The 21,548-nt window shown below is 52.1% G+C and overlaps 1 protein-coding gene across 4 annotated transcripts; it reads right to left on the reverse strand.

Annotated features, from left to right (window-relative positions):
* Positions 1–179: 179 nt before the first annotated feature.
* LOC103189455 (epidermal growth factor receptor kinase substrate 8-like protein 1) lies at positions 180–20,605 on the reverse strand. 4 transcript variants are annotated; one of them, XM_042345030.1, is made up of 21 exons: positions 20,385–20,605; positions 17,137–17,196; positions 14,393–14,430; positions 10,236–10,300; positions 9,689–9,850; positions 9,127–9,276; positions 8,707–8,789; positions 8,289–8,446; positions 7,764–7,825; positions 7,458–7,593; positions 6,883–6,971; positions 5,855–5,929; positions 5,339–5,484; positions 4,637–4,781; positions 3,896–3,936; positions 3,390–3,489; positions 2,876–3,010; positions 2,433–2,550; positions 1,672–1,843; positions 1,170–1,302; positions 180–641 (listed from the first exon to the last, which is right to left on the reverse strand). In XM_042345030.1, the coding sequence occupies exons 2-21, from the start codon at positions 17,178–17,180 to the stop codon at positions 555–557; spliced, it is 2,139 nt and encodes a 712-aa protein (XP_042200964.1). In that variant the 5' UTR covers positions 17,181–17,196; positions 20,385–20,605; the 3' UTR covers positions 180–554. The 4 variants fall into 4 exon arrangements, with proteins under 4 accessions (XP_042200964.1, XP_042200967.1, XP_042200965.1 ...); XM_042345033.1 differs by having other exon boundaries at positions 20,507–20,585; XM_042345031.1 differs by lacking the exons at positions 17,137–17,196; positions 20,385–20,605 and adding an exon at positions 16,324–16,340.
* Positions 20,606–21,548: the final 943 nt, after the last annotated feature.

Here is a 21,548-nt window from a genome sequence, read left to right on the forward strand (position 1 = left end):
ACACTACTTTAATATCCAAACGTTGGTAAATTATAAGACTACATTACGCAATCGACTAAACTAAACGTGTAAAATGTTGCCTTGAGGAATGGCAGGCAGGTTTTGGTCTATGTAGAACATAAATAATTTACTCTGGTGAAAGCACAGTTATAAGAACCTTCAACGCTTTCCCTTCCTTATTATTATTATTATTAATATTTCCTTCGGTTCCCTCCACTTCCTGACTCTCTCCCCACCCAGCGAAGCAACCTCAGTCAGTGGAAAAGTCGACCCTTTGAGTACTCCATGTGCACTTTGACAATAACTCGCTCAGTATGAGGTCTAAAGGAAGTGAATCAACACTAAGCCCGAAAACAGAGTGTGAAAGATTGATTACTTAGCAGGCGAGGTTCCAAAAAGTTTTTTTTTTTCCTCTCTAATATAAAAAAATATTGCGTTCTAAGTACTGATTGTTGACACCCATCTGCACGTCCCAATATGGCATCTCAGGCACGAGGGTGAATAGTTAGTTGCCTGTGTTTCTAACGCAGATGGGGACGAGGTTTCGGGAATCCTCACAGGGTGGTTAACCCGATTTCACTGTCCACTTTCTTCTTCTGTTTTTCCATCACTGCCTCCAACTCCGTGATACTCTGATTGTCCTGAAATATATATATCATTCGGGTGAATTGTGGTGCAACAGCCACAACAAATTCTACGCACCGCCTTTCATGTTAGGGGGGAAACGTCCCACGGTGCCAACAATACCATCGGGAACGAGGGGGGAGACATCATCTTAAAATTAGAACTGAGACATTTAGGAGTGAAATCGGGAGGCACTTCTTCCCGCGCACAAAGGGTAGTGGAAACCTGGAACTCTCTCTCCCCAAAAAGTCCGTGGAAGCCGGATCCATTCAAATCATTATTATTTATTTTTTCGGAAGGGATTATTACCCTCCGGCAAAGCGATCTGCCGATCAATTAACAACCGGGTTCCTACTTACTACTGGTAAACAGGCGCGTGCGTGTGTGGAGTAGGGAAACTTGCCCAATGTTTCGCCCTGTCCCGCCCGGGGATCAAACCCAGGTCCTCTTGCCTGCGAGGTTGAGGGCTCTAACCACTGAGCTACAGGACTCTACAAGAACATAAGAATTAACCTAGATTTTGTCCTGTGTCTCTGTTTGCTTACCTCCAATAGTGATTTCTGCACCATTATCTGACTGTACACCCTCGTCCCCTCCTCTGGGCTCACGGACTTTAACTCTTCCTTCTGTAGGGAGAATAGTTGGGCTCCGGTCAGAATTCCCAACGAGTTCACCGTCCTGACACAGAGGGAGAGAGAGCGAGAGAGAGAGAGGATGGGTTAGAGCAGGTGCGAGTCCAACCTTTTGGCTGCCCTCATCATAATTTTTTTTGGGTGTTTCCCTTGCAGAAACGTAACGTAACTTACAGCGCCTTATCACATCTTCTGGACGTCCCAAAGCGCTTCACAGAATACACCGTAAAGTGGAGTGACTGCGTATTTTTGTGGGCGAAAGGCGGCAGCCGATTGCGCACAGCAGCGTCCCCACAAACAGCGGTGGATCGCAGTGACCAATTGATTGTTGCGATCATTTGGTTTTGAAGGAATCAGAAACCCTGGGAAATAATTCCGATAGAAAGGGGAAGACATGAGTAACGTAATAACTCACGGTGAACTGAAACCTTTAGCCTCCAGCCAGGCCCTGACCTCGGAAGCAGGTGAGTCGTAGTTCAAGGGCACTGAGGTGTCCAGGGTCTTCTGCACTTGAAAGCTCTTCTGCGGGGCGACCCGCCCGCTAGTTAATCTCAGCAGCAGCTCCTCGTTAATCTTGGAATTGAAGTCTAGCGAAGGAAACAGCACGTGGGTTACTGACCAACAGCCCGTATCTATCTACACAACGTCCCTCGCTGAAGCGGGGTAGTATCCCAGAGCGCTTGACAGTGGCGGAGAAGAGGGGAGGTGACCTTCAGGCCCGACCTGAAGATGGGGAAGGAAGGGGGCAAAGCGGAGAGGGATAGAGGGAGAGCGTCCCGGAGTCTCGGGGCGTGGTGGCTGAAAGCTCGGCCACCGATGGTGGAACCGAGGCCACGAGGGAAACTCACCCTTAAGTCCTTAAGACCGAGAATCTCAGCATTTACGTTCTTATTTATGTAATACACAGTTATACCGACCCACGGCTGTTTGTGGGGGGAACGCTGCCGGGCGCAATCGGCTGCCGCGTTTTGCCCACAAAATACACAGTCACTCCACTTCTGTGAAGCGCTTTGAGATGTCTCTACATCAAATGCAGGGATTATTATTATTATTATATAACGTTCAGCATGTTACCCAGCAGCACACCATTGCGTTACATAACATACAGTGCTGGAGGCAGTAACACATGGCACATAGAACGTGTCCGTGAGGCTGCCGTGCTGTTACCCAGCTCACCTTTCTCTTTGGGTGGGCTGGAGGGATGATCTGGGATCTGCTGAATCTGGGGCTTGAGTCGGTTGACGTTTTTGGGGAAAGTTGGGGGAGGGGTGCCCTTCCTGCTTTTCCGCTCTTCCTGTAAAACACAACAAGGAAATAGCCTGAACCAGAGAGAGAGAGAGAGAGAGAGAGAGACGATGTGAACGAGACACAGAAGAGAGAAAGAGAGAGGGTGTGAGTGAGAGATGGTACGAGCGACAGAGAGAGCGAGGAGGAAGAGAGGCAGATGCTGTGACGGTCGAAGAGGAAGGAAGGTCTTCGGGTGGGATGAGGAAGGAAGGGGGCAAGGCATGGGGGAGGGAAAGAGGGAGATTGTTGCAGAGTTTCTGGGCGTAGTGGCTGAGAACACGGCCACCAATGGTGGGACGGAGGGCACAAGGATCAAAGGGAAGGGGATATACCTTGGGGATCACGTAACTGTACATGGCGGTGCTGCTGTCAGTATCTGGGATGGGAGCCAGGATATTGTAGGGAACGTAGCCAACCTGCCCGCTCCTGTTTCTCATCTTCCACCACTGCTTGGAGTCATCCAGGACCTGGTGGGGAGCAAACCCAACATCAGCCTAACTGTCTCCTCGCACTGACACCTCATCACAAGGAACAGGAGATCATAAGAGACGTTTGGGAGAAGTTTCGGTCTATTCGGTCTCATCCCACAGCGTAGTGGTTCGCGCAATGTCTTTGGGCAAGCGATGCGGTTTGGGCTGGTTAGACTCCAGCGGTTACCCCCAACGCACATCTGGGCTCCCCCCCTAAAGCAGGATGGGTCCCTCCAAGGAGAGAGAGAGCGAGCGAGCGCGCGCATTCAAACAGTGTAGGTGGGAGGCATGGAATTCTCAGCTTGGTTTGGACGCTCTTAAGCAAACGGGGATGGGTTTCCGCGGGCGTCAGACCAAAAAAATAAGGTTACTTCACCTCCAACACTTCCCCGGACAACACAGACAGCTCAGTGTTATTCCTGGCCACAAAGTCATAGCTACACTGCATGGGTTTCCTCACACTCTCCTCATGGTGACTGTGAAAACAACAACACAACATTTACACAGCGCCTTTCACGTCGGGAGGACGTCCCAAGGGGCTGGACAGTCAGGGATTTGCTCCCGAGCTGGGGTTTGGGATCAGGAGGGGGTGGAGGGCGGGGAACTTAGGGGGTAGGAGGGTGACCGAAGGCGCAGTCGAAGAGGAGGGTCTTGAGATGGGTCCTGAAGGAGGAAAGGGAGGGGGTGAGGTGAAGGGGCTGGAGTTCCAAAGGTGGGGGCAGAGAGGCTGAAGGCCTGACCGCCGATGGTGGGGTGGGCCGAGCAGGGATATTCATAGTGAAGAACATTCATAGTGTTTAATGGGACAGTGTAGAGGGAGCTTTACTGTGTCTCTAACCCTGACCTGGGAGTGTGGGCGGACAATGTGTTGTATGTACGTACCCATTGGTGTGTGAGATGGTGGTGGCTTGAGGATCAGATTGCTGTTCGAGAGAGAGAGAGAGAGAGACACACAGAGAGAATCATTTTAAACAGCTCAATGCAGAGAAGAACAGCCAAGATACGAGGAGACATGTCTGGAAATCTTAAATTACTTGTAGAAATTTATAACGGTTTGGGCATTAGCGGTTATAAGGACTTTTGCCCCCAAGCTTTGCTTTGCTTCGCTTACGCCCTGACTTATCTCAACCCCTCTCCTATTTCTGTCCTGCGGGCGAACTTGGGACAACCTGCGGTCCAAATTTTGCGTCGGTTCCTACAATAATCCTAACAAAAAAAATGGATACTTTGGTCACTGAATTGGCTGCGTTTCACACCCACAAAAATACACGGTCGGTCGACTTTAACCTGTGAAGCACTTTAGGTCTCGAAGACGTGATGAGGACGCTGTATCCGATGCAACGGTGATTACGATGACGTGTGCGTGGGTTGGAATCTGAGGTGCACTTCCATTGGTTTTCCCGCAAGTGGCGCTACCGAGTGAGTAGGGTTTGGACTCAGTAGTGCCACCTATAGGCAGCGAGCAGCACTGCAAGGCTTATTATTATTATTATTATTATTATTATTATTATTAATCCCCATTCCCCTCGTCATCATTCCCCATTGACCCGCTCTGGGGCGCTGCCTTGCGTGAGGGGCAAGTTGTTGTTGTTGTCGTCGTTGTTGTTGTTGTTGCTGACCCACCTGCAGCCGTAGCATCTCGTGTTTCAGTTGCAGCTCCACGGGGTCCTCCCAGGGGTTGCCCTGCTGGTCAAACTGGTTGGGCTGCCAGCCCGAGTTGAAGGCGATGTGGTAGGGCGCCCCCCACTGTTCCGGGGGCAACTGCATCCTGCCATCAAGCAGCAAAATCAGTCAAGTGAGGCCAAGGCCACCCCCCCACCCCACTCCCGCCTCGTTAACCCCCCCCACCCAATCGCTAGCCACTCATTCCCCAATCGTCCGCCGTGTTTCGCCCACAAAGCACACAGCCGATTCACTTTACGGTATGTTCTGCGAAGCGCTTTGAGACGTCTCGGGGGATCGTGGCAAGGCCCCCGTAGCCGTTGCCTGGATTATTATTCCCTACAGCAAGCACGCAGTCACTACACTTCATGGTAAATAATATTAAGGTGCCCTGCATTTGATATAACCCCGTGGAGATGTCGCAAAGTGCTTCGTAGAATATGCTGTACAAGTTATTTTTCTAGAGTTTCGTGGGTTGAGTGACCGAGTTATTATTAATTATTTGAAGGGATTATTAACCCCGGAAACGCGATCCGCCAATTGACTGACAACCGGGTTAATACTTACCGCTGGGTAAACAGAGGCGTGTGGGGGAGAGTAAGGAAACTTGGCTAAAGTTTTGCTCTGCCTGGAACACCGAGCCATGAAACCCTGAGTCCTTACCTGGATAAGGTCCAGTTGTCCCCGAGTGATTTCCACAGTGCCATTTCCTTCTCATTCAGGGTGGCCTCCAGGAGATTAACCGCCTCGTGGGTAAGGTAGGGGCTCCTGATTGATCGGGCAATCTCGATCCCAGTGGTGTCCAACATCTGTACCAGAGCAAAGAGCCTTTCACGTCACATCTTGAAGCCCTCCAGCCGTGGATTGAGTGACCAAATTACTATTGTTATCATTTTTTTGGAAGGGAAAAGCGATCCGCCAATCGACTGCTTACTGTTTGCGTGCGTGTGTGCGAGGAATAAGGAAACTTGCCCAACGTTTCACCTGCCCTGGTATCAGAGGTATTAGCAGAACTCAGTTTCCTCCATTGACCCTCTATCCCTCCAGGGGGAGAGAGGGGAGGGGGGGAGGGGGTTGGGGGGGGGGAATGGGCAGCTCAAATGTTGCCCCTGTGAATTGGCCTTTTCAGCTCAGTGCGATCCGAGGGAGAGAGACTGAGAACGAAGGTTGGATGCTTACATTTTCAAGAGGTGGGAACAGGAAGTGGATGAGCTCAACAGCGCTGGGGTTCATGATGTGGTTCTGCAGTTTGGTCTAAGGGCACAAGAGCACGTAGTGAGAGACCCAAACCCCAGCCCCAACCCCCAGCCCCAACTCCCAGCCAACCCCAGCCCCGACCCCCAGCCCCAACGCCCAGCCTCAGCACTGAGCCCCGACCCCCAGCCCCCAACCCCCAGCCCCAACCCCCAGCCTCAGCCCTCAGTCCCAACCCTCAGCCACAACCCCCAGCCCCAACTCCCAGCCTCAACACTGAGCCCCGACCCCCAGCCCCCAACCCCCAGCCCCAACCCCCAGCCTCAGCACTGAGCCCCGACCCCCAGCCCCCAACCCCCAGCCTCAGCCTCAGTCCCAACCCTCAGCCCCAACTCTCAGCCCAGATCAGTACATCCATCTACTTAAAATGTCTCTCCACCCTGACCACACAGCCTCCTCCCCCCCTCCCCTCCGCCTTCACCACACTGTCCCCATCCCCACATTTGCCCCTCGCCCTACAGCTCCCCAGTCCCCCCCCTCCCCATCTTTACCCTTCACCACACAGCCTCCCCGGCCCTCCCACACAACCAAACACACAAGTACGTACACCCTCGCCACATGGCCCACCTCAATGCCCATTCAGTCGCTGTTCGTGAAACAGTGTGTAACTGTGAGCAGTGTTTGCTAGTGAATCACTATGTGTATGTGTGTGCAGTCGCTATGTGTGTGTGCAGTCGCTATGTGTGTGTGTGCAGTCGCTGTGTGTGTGTGTGTGTGCAGTCGCTATGTGTGTGTGTGCAGTCACTGTGTGTGTGCGCAATCGCTGTGTGTGTGCGCAGTCGCTGTGTGTGTATGCAGTTGCTGTGTGTGTGTGTATGCAGTCGCTGTGTGCGTGTGTGTGTGCGTGTGTGTGTGTGCAGTCGCTGTGTGTGTGTGCAGTCGCTGTGTGTGTGTGTGTGTGTGTGCGCAGTCGCTGTGTGCGTGTGCAGTCCCTGTGTGTGCTGTGTACTCACCAGCAGGCTGAAGGAGTACTTGTATTTCTGCAGAGTGTCTCTGAACTCGGCCTCGGTGGGGGGCCGAGCTCGTATGGTCAGGAGACCCTCTGTAACCGGAGAGAACGTCAATCACACCCAACCTGACCGGCTCGCTCAGCAACATGTCATAACAGGGGCCCGTTCCCAGGCTCCTTACCCCCCTTTTGTGTACTTACCCCCCCCCCCCGCCATGTACCAACCCCCTCCTACACATCCCCTGCTGTATACCCCCGCCTTCTCCGTATATTGCGCCCCCACCCCCCGTGACCCCGTTATTATTAGTTTTTTGGAGGGGTTATTTCCCCCCAGAAAGCAATCCGCCAATCGACTGACTACTTATTGCTGGTAAACGGAGGTGCGCGCGCGCGTGTGTGTGTGTGTATGTGTGTGTGTGTGGAGTAGGGAAACTTGTCCAACGTTTCGCCTTGACCCGACCCGCCTGGGAATCGAACCCGGGTCCTCTCGCTTGCCTCTCGCGGCGAGGGCTCGAACCGCTGAGCGACAGGGACCTCCCGTGCGAACTTCCCTCTTCCCTCCTGCGTACGTGCACTTACCCCCCGACTCTCTACCATTTTTTTTCTTTCCCATCCGACTCCTCTTCCGCTGGTCGAGAACTTTATAAGCCTCGGCCGCTTTTTGCAGTCTTGCCATGAATCCCTCGATGTCATCAAAGGTGTGGTTCAGAATCATCTGCCAGACGAAGGGTGGGGGGGGGGGGGTGGGGGGTGAGGGCGATTATAGGATTAAATAACAACAATAATAACCCTTACATTTGATACGGCACCTTCTCAACTCGTCAAGACCGTGCATTTTGCTCACTTGCTCGCTGTTATATTCAGGTAATAAACGGTGTCGCTCACCACGTCCCGAGCTGTGCGTTGCTCTGTTTGATCCATCGCAGTCCTACCCGAACCGTTCAGCTCTGCGTGAATACAAACACGCGCCACAGGAGTAAGGGAAACTTGCCACAGGTTTCGCCCTGACCTGTCCCCCCCCCGCCCGGGAATCGAACCTGGGTTCCTCTCCCTTGCGAGGCGAGGTGTCTAACCACTGAGCTACAGGACTCCCACGAGTGGTGTGATGATAATAATAATAATAATAATAATAATAATCCTTGCGTTTGATATGGCACTTTATCATGTGGTCGAGACGTCTAGAAGCGCTTCACAGGATACACCGTAAAATGGAGCGACTGTGCGTTTTGTGGGCGAAACACGGCAGCCAATTGCGCACAGATCTCAGATAATTAGATTAATCTCGACCCCCCCCCCACCACCCCCCCACCTCTCCTCACCTTCCCCCCCCCCCCACTAAGGTTCTGTGGGTTAATCTAAACCGGAGTCATCGAGGGGAGGGAGTAGGAGGTAACTTGAGGAGTTCGGTACCTGGAGTTCCAGGGGGTGGCTGTGTCAACACCACAACTGTGGGCTCCAGGGGTGTTAACTCATGGTGTTTCCCGCTGGGATTGTAGGTCAGAGGGGCTCTGGGCGCTAAAAGCATATCCTCCGTCTCCCTGGGCTCGTTCATTTTCTGCTGGTTGTATCTGGAGAGAGAGAGAGAGAGAATATGATAGTTAACAATCCTCGCATTTGATACGGCGCCTTATCGCGTCTTCGAGACGTCTCGAAGCGCTTCACAGGCTACGCCGTAAGGTGGAGCGGCTGTGTGTTTTGTGGGCGAAGCCCGGCAGTCGATCGCGCCCGGCGACGTCCCCACAAATCCGCTCTTCGGATGTGACCCTAAACCTCTTCGAGCGCTTCTCCTGACGCGAATCGCGTAATTGTACAATTTCTTTCAACTCACCTGAGAACATCAGGTCTCTCATTGCTGTTCCCATTTCTGAAGTCTGTGATGGCGCTGTTTACGTCGGATTTAATCAACTCCGCCTGTAGAGAGAGAGAGAGAGAGAGAGAGAGCAGTATCAGCCAAAGGGTCTTTCACTCCCTGCGCAGCTTTTAATAATAATAATAATCCTGGCCTTTGATACAGCGCCTTATCACGTCTTCGAGACGTCTCAAAGCGCTTCACAGTGAATTTGCTGCAAAGTGAATTGACCGTATTCTCTGTGGACGACATAGAAACACGGGAACAGGAGGAGGCCATTCAGCCCCTCAAATCTGTTCCTCCATCCTATAAGACCTGTACCTGACGTCTAATTACCAATTGGTTATGAGGCTGTGCGTTGATCTAACTGGAGGCACCACCCGTCCTTCCGTTACTCACCCCTACATCTGAGCACTGGAAAAAGTTGACTTCGGGGTTGACCTGATGAGCGTCTCTACACACCAGGATCAGGACAGAGTTAAACTTCCAGTTTTCCTGCAGGGAATCACAGAGCTCGATCGCCCCTAGTGGATAATTCTCCAACACGTCCTGCAAACAGATAATAATAATAATAATAATAATGATCCTCCCATTTGACACAGCGCCTCATCACGCCTTCGAGACGTCTCAAAGCGCTTCACGGGATACACCGTAAAGTGAATTGACTGTGAAAGCACAGCAGCGTCCCCACAAACAGCCGTGGATTGAGTGACCAATTTACTCTTATTTATTTTGAAGGGTTTATTACCCCCGGAAAAGCGATCCGCTAATCGACTGACAAGAGGATTCGCGCTGCTGGGTAAACAGTGGTGTGTGTGTGTGTGTGTGTGTGTGTGTGTGGAGTAAGGAAACTTGCCCAAGGTTTCGCCCTTCCCGGGAATCGAACCCAGGACCTCTCGCTTGCAGTGCGAGGGCTCCAACCCCTGAGCTTCTTGCGCTCATGGGTTAAGTTCAACTGTACCTTAGAGTCAACGTCAAGTAGGCTGACTGTGGAATTGTCCACTTTCATGAACATTTCCTGTGTCCAGATCTTCCCTTTGGCGTCCAGAGTTTTGAGCTTCTTTACGGCTTCTTCCACGGTCTGAGTGTCCTCCCCAGGACCCAGATTAATCGTGGTGAGGTGCTGGACAAAACCATAATAATAATAATCATATTATATGTCAAAGGGTCTGTCGTACCTTCTCTGACGAAAGCTCATTGACCTGAAAAGTTAACTCATTTTCTTCTCTCCGTACGTACTGCCTGACCTGCTGCGTGATCCCAGCGACACCTGTTTTCATGTTACATATAATAGTAATAATAGTAATAATCCTTGCCTTTGACACAGCGCCTTATCACGTCTTCCGAGACGTCTCAAAGCGCTTCACAGGATACGCTGCAGAGTGAATTGACTGTATGTTTTGTGGGTGAAAAGGTACCACAGCAGTGTCCCACAAACAGTCATGGATTGAGCGACCAAATTATTATTATTATTATATTTTGTGTGACTTGCGTTATGCATTACTTACGTTCACGTAGTACTGGGACTCGTCCTCCATTGAAAAGCTGGTATGGGCGTACTTTTTCCTCTGTTCTGTGAAAAGAGAAGCACAATAAATTTATTTAAAGTTCCTTTTATTATTTTATTATTATTATTATTATTATTAACGTTCCTTTCCCTGTGCCCCCTCCGAATCCTCTTGCCTCTGAGCCAGAAGGGTACACTGATGCTCCAGTACAGTGCTGGATAATATAATCCTTGCACTGGATACAGCGCCTCCTCAAGTCTTCGAGACGTCCCAAAGGGCTTCACGGGACACACTGTAAAGTGAATTGAATGTGTATTTTGTGGGCGAAATTCGTGGCAGTTTGCGGGGATGTCGCCGTGTGCGAGTTGGCTGACAGAACGCACAGTCACTGCACTTCACAGCAGAATCCTGGATAAGGTGCTTTCTCAAAATACAAAGCTTATTATAATTATTAAAATAAGATGCATCCGCACCTCGTAAGGCAAGGCAACAGGTTTCAGCAAGTCCGCCTTCGGCCCACCTTTGTTTAAGAAGACTCCAGGGTTTTTTTTATTGCACCAGAAAGGTTTTCTTTTGTTTTCTTAGCCCTTTACATGTCGAAAAAGTCTCAAAAGCGCTTTGCAGCAATTCCCATCGCGTGTGTAGTGACTGCGTAGGAGTCCCTGTAGCTCAGCGGTTAGAGCGCTCGCCTTCGCAGAGCGAGAGGACCCGGGTTCGATTCCCGGGGCAGAGCGAAATGTTGGGCAAGTTTTCTTACTCCACACGCACACACGCACACACACACACACACACACACGCGCGCACTCACACACACACCTCTGTCTACTCAGCAGTAAGTAGGAACCCGGTTGTTAGTCGATTGCTGGTTTTCCGAGGGTAGTAATCCCTTCAAAATAATAATAATAATTTAGTCACTCAATCCACTTGCCTAACGTTTCATCCTGCCTGGGCAACCGAACCCGGGTCCTCTCGCTTGGGAGTCAAGCGATCTAACCCCCTGTTCCAGGTCTCCACAGGTCAGTAAATTGGTGGGTTGGAGTGGTGGGGGGGGTGGGGGTGGTCGGTACAGAGGATAGTTGGTGCAAATGCCCCATTTTAGTGCTGCGAACCCTGTGTAATTCTATTTAATCTTGCAGCCTAAGTGGCCTGTTACCTGCTAGACCGGACTGGCTGGAAAAGGCAGGGCTTTGGCTGACTATCTCTCCGCCCGATCTCGCTCAGTTGGCAGCTACTACTGCCATAAAACAGGTTGTCTTATTGCTTCACATTCCTACTTTATAGATAAATACAGCAATGGTCTCTCCTTAGAAAGGATTGCAGTAGAGAGCTCCAGTGAGGGGTGGGTTGAGGCATTGGTATAGAGAGGAGGGGAATGGGATTAGAGTAGAGAGCTGTAGTATGGGAGCAAGCACGCTCCTCTTCTCTATGCTGGGGCTCGCTCCCCCACTACAGCTCTCTACTCTAACCCCCATTCTCCTGCTCTCTCTCTCTCTCTCTCTTCCCATCGTGTCTGTGCTGGGGCTCACTCCCCCACTGGAGCTCTCTACTCTAACCCCCATTCCCTCGCTCGCTCGCTCTCTCTTTCCCCCCATCGTGTCTGTGCTGGGGCTCGCTCCCCCACTGCAGCTCTCTACTCTAACCCCCATTCCTCTGCTCTCTCTCTCTCTCTCTCTCTCTCTCCCCATCGTGTCTGTGCTGGGGCTCGCTCCCCCACTGCAGCTCTCTACTCTAACCCCCATTCCCTGCTCTCTCTTTCTCCCCCCATCGTGTCTGTGCTGGGGCTCGCTCCCCCACTGCAGCTCTCTACTCTAACCCCCATCCCCCCGCGCTCTCTCTCTCCCTTTGTGGATGCACCAACGCACTCCCTCGTCGGAAGAATGCCTCCGTCAATGTATTTGAGCGAGTGCCCAGACGGTATTGTGTGGATTGACTCGGAATCCAAGAGACATTATTCTTTCCCCTGAAACTCACACCACAAGTGAACCGAGGACAAAAGGAAGCTAATTCCTTCACACTTGCAATAATCGAGAGTCGTTTCATAAAGAATACGTCGATCTGAGTGAGCGCTTTGTGTGGTGTAACCCTAACCTCTCACCTGTGTACTGTCTGCGTTCACAATGTGCTCACATTTCTTTCTGGCAGCGAGAGAGAAGTTCACCATAAAAAGGCCCTCTCTCACTTGCCTCTATTGTGCTCCATCTTCACACCAGACAATTCAGTCGCTCTCCAACACTGGAGCTCTCTACTCTAAACCCCATCCCCTGTTCTCTTTCTCTCTCTCTCTCTCTCTCCCCATCTCCTGCTCTCTTTCTCTCTCTCTCTCTCCTCACGTGGCTCTTACCTCCTCCACCTACCCGACCTCCCCTTAAAACTCTCCGAATTCGTACGGCAACCTCGCCGTCAGGTTCGACCCCCAATTATCCTTCCTCCCCCACATCCGGTCCCTCACCAGCACCGCTTTCCTCCACCCCCGACGCATCGCCCGTCTCCGCCAATACCTCACTCCAAAAGCCGCTGAAGCCCTGGTCCGTGCCTTTGCCACCTCTCGGCTGGACTACTCCAACGCCCTCCTCACCAGTCTCCCCTCCACTACCATCCATAAAATCCAACTCATTCAAAACTCTGCCGCCCGCATTCTCACCCGCACCGAACCCCTCTCCCCCGATCCCCCCCCAGTCCTGGCCAGACTGCACCGGCTCCCTATCCCAGAGAGGATCCACTTCCAAGATCCTCACCCTCGTATTCAAGTCCCTCCACTCCTTTGCACCCCCCGACCTCTCTGATCTCCTCTCTCCTCAAAACAGTACCCGTTGCCTTCGTTCCTCCGGGTCTGGCCTCCTCCTCGTCCCCCGAGTCCTCCGCTCCACCCTGGGCGGACCTTCAGCCACTACGCCCCGAAGCTTTGGAACTCCCTTCCTCACTCCCTTCGTCTCACCCCCTCGCTTCCTATTTTCAGGTCTCTGCTGAAGACCTTTCTCTTCGACCGTGCCTTTGGTCACCCTCCCCCCTTCCCCCCCACCCCCCCACTTCGGCTCGGCCCCGGGATCCGTTTGCTGTGAAGCTCTCTCTCTCTCTCTCTCTCTCTCTCCCCATCCCCTGGGACAGATTATTAACGAACCTTGCGTTTGATACAGCGCCTTATCACGTCGCTGAGACGTCTCAAAGCCCCTTCACAGAATATACTGCGAAGAGAATTGACCGTATATTTCTGGGCGAAACGCGGCAGCCAATCGCGCACAGCAGCGTCCCCACAAACAGCCGTGGATTGAGTGACCACGTTTTTCTGTAGGACCANTTTTTTTTAACCCCCGGAAAAGCGACCCGCCAGTCGATTAACACCCAGCTTCCTACTTACTGCTCGGTAAACAGAGGCGCGCGTGTGTGTGTGTGTGTGTGTAGGTGTATGTGTGGAGTAATTTGCCTGAGGTTTCGAACCCAGTTCCTCTCGCTTGCGAGGAAGAGGGCTCTGACCACTCGGCTTCAGGGCTCCACCGAGCAAAAGAGAAGTCCTGTTAAATCCACTACCTTTTTTTCTTGTCGTGAGGCTGTTTGGCCCCCACAGTCGACCACCTGTTTGTCCTGCGTGCGACGCGTCGCCAAACTCTCTCTCTCTCTCTCTCTCTCTCTCTCTTTCTCCCGCACGCCTCTCGCAAGGTGAGTGGGAAGTCGCTACGCAGTTGACAGGTACGGGGGTTTTATACGCGTTTAAAAAAAATCCTCTCCATGGGAGGTACTAGCAACAGGGGTTAACCCTACGAGTGCCATTTCCATTGGCGTCCCTGTGGCTCAGTGATTAGAGCACTGGCCTCGCAAGCGAGAGACCTGGGTTCGGTTCCTGTTTATCCAGCAGTAGTAGGGACCCGGTTGTTAGTCGATTGGTGGATCGCTTTACCGGAGGTAACAATTCCTTCCAAAAAAATAATAGTAATAAATGGTCACTTCAATCCGCGACTGTTTGTGGGGACGTCACTGCGCGCCATTGGCTGCCGAGTTTCGCCCACAAAGTACACAGTCACTGCACTTTACAGTGTATTCCGCGAAGCGCTTTGAGACGTGTCGCAGACGTGATAAGGCGCCTGTATCAAATGCAAGGGTTATAGGCTTATTATTATTGAGAAAAAAATACATCTCTGTTGCTCTCGGCCTGTCCCACTTACCATATATAGACCGGCCACTGGGCTTCGAATGATAGTCCCTGCAAAGAAGAAAAGGAAATAATTAATAATAGTAATAATTCTTGCGCTTGATATAGTGCCTTATCACGTCATTGAGACGTCTCAAAGCGTTTCAACTGTAAAGTGAATTGACTGTATATTTTGTGGCAGAAACGTGGGACCCAATTGTGCACAGCAGTGTCCCTCAAAAATAGTATTGANTTTTTTTTAAGGGATTATTAACCCCAGAAGGCAATCCACCAATTGACTGCGTAAACAGAGGCATGTGTGGAGTTAGGAAACTTGCCCAACATTTCTCCCTACCCGGGAATCGAAGCCGGGTCCCCTAACCGCCGAGCTACAGGACTCCCGTTGATGGAATGTGTGTGTGTGTGTGTGTGTGAAATGTGACCAGGTTTCTAAACAGTGGATTGTCAGCCCTGTGATTGATCTGAGGAACACTAGCAACCTGTCTAGCAAAAGTATTCCAACTGGTTTGTGTACATTAGCTGTCTCCAGGCACTGAAACCTGGCTCGATCCCAGCCCTCAGTCACCGCTTTGCATATCATTGTCTTCTACCTGCGAAAGCCGAGGCTTACTTACACAGAAAAGCTGTGAGTGAGGGAGGGAGTGAGTGAGGGAGTGAGTCAGTCAATCAATGAGTCAGTCAGTAGGTAAGGCCTTTGATCAGCCGAGTTCATAAAATTCCTTCCATTTGGTATATAGCGCCTTTCCCGTCAGGAGGACGTCACCACCATAACAATCCTCGCATTTGACACAGCGCCTCCTCACGTCTCCGAGACGTCTCAAAGCGCTTCGCGGAATCTACTGTCAAGTGGAGTGACTGTGTATTTTGTGGGCGAAACGCGGCAGCCGACGTCCCCCGCAAAACAGTCGTGGATTGAGTCACCAATTTATAATGGTTATTTTTTGAAAACGTCGAAGGGATTTCGAGCGATCTGCCAATCGACTAGCAACCTACTTGCTGCTAAGTGAACAGAGGCGCGAGTGCGTGTGTGTGTGTGTGCGCGTGCGTGTGTGGAGTAAGGAAACTTGCCAAACATTTCTCCCTGCCCGGGAATCGAACCCGGGTCCTCTCGCTTGCGAGGCGAGTGCCCTAACTGCTGAGCTACAGGGGCTCCGCTATAGTGTGTAGTTTGTGGCTGAAAGGCTGCAGCCAATTTGTGCAATAGTGAGGTCCCGCACTCGGCCGTGGAGTGAGCGACCAATTTTATCGGGTGGTTGGGCGGTGGTGGGGTGGGGTGGGGATGGGGGGGTATAATGACCATCCACCCGAACAGAGCTCAATAAAGCCCATCTCCTTGCAACCTTCTAGCCAACGCGGGTCAACGGACTCCGGTGAAGAGGGAGAGAGAGAGAGAGAGAGAGAGAGAGGTAGATGAGCCCATCTCTGTTATCTACTCTTGCTTTATTACTTCGAATCCATATAGTCTAGGCTGACTCTCCAGTGCAGTGCTGGGAGAGTCCTACGTTGTCAGAGGCGCTGCTCTTCATACGATTTGCTCGGTGGGAGCAGACCGAGGTCCATCTGGTTTGCCTTCCGCCATCCTGGCAGTCTCTTGACATGTCACGTCCCAAACTAGACACCGTAGTTCCCCCCCCCCCCCCCCAAATAATCCGTAAGAATCCTTCAGCGAAGGTGTTTGTTTGTGGGACGCCGCTGTGCGCGCATTACCTGCCTCGTTTCTCCCACAGCGTCATGGCAAAGGGGAACAGTTGAGATTTATTTACAGTCTTGCCCCCGCCCACACGCTTCCTGAGGGTGTTGGCTGCGTTTCATGTGACGCACCCTGTTACTCTACCAATTTCAGTCAGTTTCATTTGAATGTCAAGGGGACTGAGGAAATCGGTCATGAACTCTCCATTTACGAAAGCAGTTTAATTCCTGCACGAGAGCCAATATGGCGCTTACCTTCCGGTTACTCATCGGAGGGTAATAATGAGAACAATCCCTGCAATTGATGTAGCGCCTTATCACGTCCCCGAAGCATCTCAAAGCGCTTCACCGAACACACAGCCCCGTAAAGTGAGTTGACTGCGCGCTTTGTGGGCGAAACGCGGCAGCCGATTGCGCCCAGCGGTGGATTTGGTAACCGGTTTATTGTTCCTTTGAAGAGGTTATTACCCCCTGTAAAAGCGATGCGCCAATCGGCTAACAACCGAGCTCCTGTTTACTGCTTGGTAAACAGGGTGAGGAAGCTTGCCTTTGGTTTCGCCCTGCCCAGGAATCGAACCAAGGTCCTCTCGCTTGCGGGGCCAGCGCTCTGACCACGAAACTACGCGGCTCCACAGCCCTGTATCACACTCCCTCCGCTAAAGGCCTTGCTGCAATGTTCCGACAGCTAAAGCGTTGAAGGACAGACTGTCGTACAAGCTGACGTTCACTGACCTGACAAGCACAGGTGTTGTACGCAGGCGTATACACTCCCCAAACCCCCCCACCCACCCACCCACCCCGCCCACTCCCTCCCCCACACCCTCCCCACACCTCAGCATCGCAATCTTCTCAATTTACACATTTTACACACACACCGCATCACGCCTGCGTAACACCTAATACTTGTTTCGCCCCCAAAATATACAGTCCCTACGCTTTGCAGTGTATTCCGTGAAGCGCTTTGAGACGTCTCGAAGACGTGATAAGGCGCTGTGTCAATTGTAAAGATTATTATCATTATTATAATAATTACATGCACATACACACGCGAGCAGATAAGAAACGTACCCCGAGTGGGAGCGCTCCCGTGAATCTTCAGACCTGTAACTCATTCTCGGTAACAACTTTCTGCAAAATCAATGGAAAAGTACGTTAAAATGGGTGGGGGGGAGAGAGAGAGAGAGAGAGAGAAATCATTCAAAAAAATACCCTTCAATAACAATTTGGTTCTAACTGACGAGTGCTGTTTGTCCTCTAGTAACTCTCCCCCACCCTCTCTCTTCACCCCCCCCCCATCTCCCACCCCTCACCCCAAGTGTCTATGGCTGGCGTTCGAGACCTTGGCAATGGTGTCAGCAATAATCCTGGCATTTGATACAAGGCCTTATCACGGTCTTCGAGACGTCTCAAAGCGCTTCACACAATACACCGTGAAGTGAATGTTAAAGTGAATCAGATTCTGATAAGATTTATAACAGTAATAATAATAATAATCCAAGGTTTATTACTAGCACAGGGTGCTAAATTCCACAGGGAGAGCTGCGACAAGGAGGGAACAGTCTAATGGATTAATAAAATACCAGAAACTATATGGTCTGCATTGTTCTCCTCCCAACTTCCTATGCAGATAATATGATATCTCAAGTGGGCCGTGAGCCAAATTCCACACAGCATTAATCATCCCTTTGTACCTTTAATCTCACCCAGGTCCCCGTTACCTTCTGAGCACACCCATCATCTCACCACTGCAACAGTCACTACACGACAAAGCATTGTCAAGGTGCTCAACAACAATAATCCGTGCATTCCATGCATCGCAGGAGGATGTTTTGGGATTACCATACCGCCCTACCCTTTAGGGATTTGGCTGTGGGGGTTAACAGGAGCTGAGGGGGAAGGATTCCCAGCCCCCAGTGACTGGTCGGCCCTTCCAGGTCCTGCCGATGGGCCGGGCCGGTCTGGACTGTCATCAGCAGTTAGTGCCCTGGAATACTGCGGCCCCTCCTGGCTCAGGAACCGGGGAGCTAGAGACCGTCACAGAGGCTTGCGCTCTCTCTCTCTCCCTGGAGGGAATCATCCTGTTTACTGAATTCCGGAAAGTTGGCAAGAACCAAGGCTTCGGGGGTGGGGAGGGGGGGGGGAAGCCCAGAGTGTGCGTTGGGGGGTAACTGCTGGAGACTAACCACCTAAAACCGCTCCTTGTCCGGTTAGGACCACCCTACCCATTGGGGCGTTGGCTTGCAGGGTTAATGGGAGCTCCAGCTGTAAATGGACTACCATCAGGAGTCGGGCCTTCAGCCTCTCTACCCCCACACCCTATGGCACTCCATACAAACGTACAGTATTGTTGTTGTTGTTGCGTGTAACGTACTGTGGCTGACCTAGGAGCGAGGGGTTGGACTGTGTGGAGGGAGAGGGGGAGCGAGGAGGGAGCTTTACTCTTTATCTAAGTCATGATCTTGCTGAGCTGGGTGTGCTCGCTGGCACAGTCGTCATTGGTGACAAGGTTTATTGAGAACAATTCAGGAAAGGTTTAGTAAACAAGAAACCGGCTCATCACACAGAGCCTCCTCCACTTCCTGAGCGATTCGTCGCTGGGACTTCACAGGGAGACTTCAAAGGAAGCACTAAGATAAGGAGAATAATGAGGAGCATTTGATATAGCACCTCATCACGTCTCTCGAGACGTCTCAAAGCATTTTGAGTTCACCTCCTCACCTCAGAACGTCAAGCAAGAGGACCCCGGGTTTGAATCCCGGGCAAGTTTCCTTACTCCGCACACACACGCGCCTCTGTTAACCCAACAGTCAGTAGGAACCCGGTTGTTAGTCGATTGGCAGATCCCTTTCCGGGGCTAATAATCCCTCTGAACACCCAAACAACTTTGATCACTCAATCCACGGCTGTTTGCGGGACGCCGCCGTGCGCCGTTGGCTGCCGGGTTTGGCCCCACGAAGACACAGTCACTCCGCTTGACCGGGCGCCCTGCGAAGCGCTTTGACACCTCTCGACGGAATGCTGAGGCGCGACATCAAATGCAAGGGTTACGTATTATTACTTGATAAGTATTCATCGAGGTGATAAGGCACATTGTACACGAGGTTCATCGATTGATCTATTTTATCTCAGTTGTATCCCGGGTCAGCCGGGTGGCAAACTCAGGGGGAAGTGGACCATTAGGGTGCGATGGAATCCAGTAAGACATTGGGTGCAAGTCAGTACACTCTGTGTGGGAAACCACGGATTGTATGTAGTGCGTGTGTATGTGCGTATGTGGTGTACGTGCGTGTGGGGCGTAGGTATGTGGCGTGTTTCCTGTAGTTTCCCGTAGCTCAGTGGTTAGAGCGCTCGCCTCGCAAGCGAGAGACTTGGTTTGATGTATGTGCACATACACAGGCGGTCACACACATGTATGTACACATACACACACACCCACCCACACCCACCCACACACACACACACACACAAACTCCCCCTTTCCCACCCCAGGACACAGGAAAACACAGCACATTAGCATTCAATTTCACTCCCGTATATCTTGCGCACACCAACACACGCCGCCACGAAAATTTCGCGGAGACGTAGGCAAAAAAAGAGTTGATTTGATTCCACGACAAAATCTTTTTCTCCGTGCAGCAGCGAAGGGGGGGGCGCGCGGGGGGGGGGGAGTGGGGAGGTAAATTCTTCCTTCCTTCCTTGGATCCGATATGGCGCCTTATCACGCCTTTGAGACGTCTTGACAAGTGGGATTGACCGCGTATCTTGTGGGCGGAACGCGGCAGCCGATTGCGCACAGCAGCGTCCCCGCAAACAGCCGTGGATTGAGCGGCCACATGATTACTATTATTTTTTGGAGGTTATGTGTACCCCCGGAAAAGGGGGTAATCCGCCAATTCACTACCGACCGGGTTCCTACTGACTGCTGAGTAAACAGAGGCGTGTGGCGTTAATCATCAACCAATTTCAGGTGGAGGAGGTTGTGGGGGTGGGGGAATATAACCTATGAACCCTCACCAATTTCCCCCCTGTACCCCCTTACCCCACATCCGTGAGTCTTGGCAAAACACCCTTTCCTCTCGTTTCTTGAAGGGTTCGCACCAAACTCACCCACCACCCTCTACACCCTCTATACCCCCCCCCCCCACCCCCCCCACACACACACACAAAACACTTTGGCTCTATCAGCCCCTCTCCCCTCCCCACACTCAGCCGAGCAAACCACCCCCTCCATCTCCCTCCCTCCCTCTCTCTCCCTCCCTCCCTCCCTCCCTCTCTCCCGCTGCAAAAACGTTTTAAAAACAAATGGCAAAACCTACCCGAAGCTCTGCACTTTTCTTTCGGTCGCAGTTAAAATCCACTCAATGAGTCAGCGAGCGAGCGAGCGAGGGAGGGAGGGAGGGGTGGGGGGGAGAGGAGAGCGAGACAGTCAGAGACTCACAGATAAAACCTGTTACTCTGGCAGGTGCTGGTCAATAAATAACGCAGATTTGCGGAGCTGATCTTATTGCCTGTCTGACCCCGTGACTATGTTGGAAGGTATCAGCCCGGAGTTATACAGAGCTACACCCTTCAGAGGTATTCTCTCTCTCCCCCTCCCTCCCTCCCTCTCTCTCGCTCGCTTTATCGCTCTGTGTGTGTGTATGTGTGTGTGGGGGGGTCATTCTTTCTCCGGCAATGCAACACCTCCACATTCCAACGAGGCTGTGTTTTGGAAACACCTGTTGTTTCAGGATGACAAGTCTGTCGAAATCTAAAGGTGTCGGAAAGCCGGCTTGTCGCTGAATCCCTTCCCCCACCCCCCCCAGGGTAGGTCTGAGCGGGGAGAGGACAAGGAAAGCTTTTAACCTTTGAGTCCTGCGGCTCGGGGTGGGTGGGGGGGTGGGTGGGGGGGTGTTAGAGCCCCTCGCCCCGCCAGCGAGAGGAACCGGGTTCGATTCCCGGGCGGGACGAAACCTTAGGGCAAGTGTCCTTACTCCAGTGAGACGGCGCTCCCCTTGTTTCTGGGTTGCTCGATGGTTAAGCCTCATCAAGAGCCAATGGCGCCCATCAGCAACCCCCTCCCCAAACTAAACACCCCCCACCACCCCCACCCCCCCCCCACCCCCAGAAACAGCCGTGGACCGCGATCACGCCTGTCGCAAACGACACGCGGTGGTTTAGCCCGACTGTTCTGAAACGCGGCGGGTTTTTTTTCTACCCTCCATGGCTGCGGTCGGGCATTTGATGACCGGTCGGCGGTCGGCAAAACGAAAGCGAGTTAAACATAGCCCTGTGTGACAAAAGGGAAGGGAAGGGAGCGAGATGCGTGTGTGTGTGTGTGTGTGCGTGTGCGTGATTATAGTCAGGGTGGAGGGGCGGACAATGCCATCAGAACCAGGACGAGATTCCACGTACATTAGGTAATGCAAAACACCAGCCCGTACCGAGAGAGAGAGAGAGAGACAGAGAGAGAGAGAGAGAGACAGAGATGACGAGGCAGA

This window comes from Callorhinchus milii, unplaced genomic scaffold, assembly GCF_018977255.1.
Source record: "Callorhinchus milii isolate IMCB2004 unplaced genomic scaffold, IMCB_Cmil_1.0 Scaffold31, whole genome shotgun sequence".
Classification (NCBI taxonomy): domain Eukaryota; kingdom Metazoa; phylum Chordata; class Chondrichthyes; order Chimaeriformes; family Callorhinchidae; genus Callorhinchus; species Callorhinchus milii.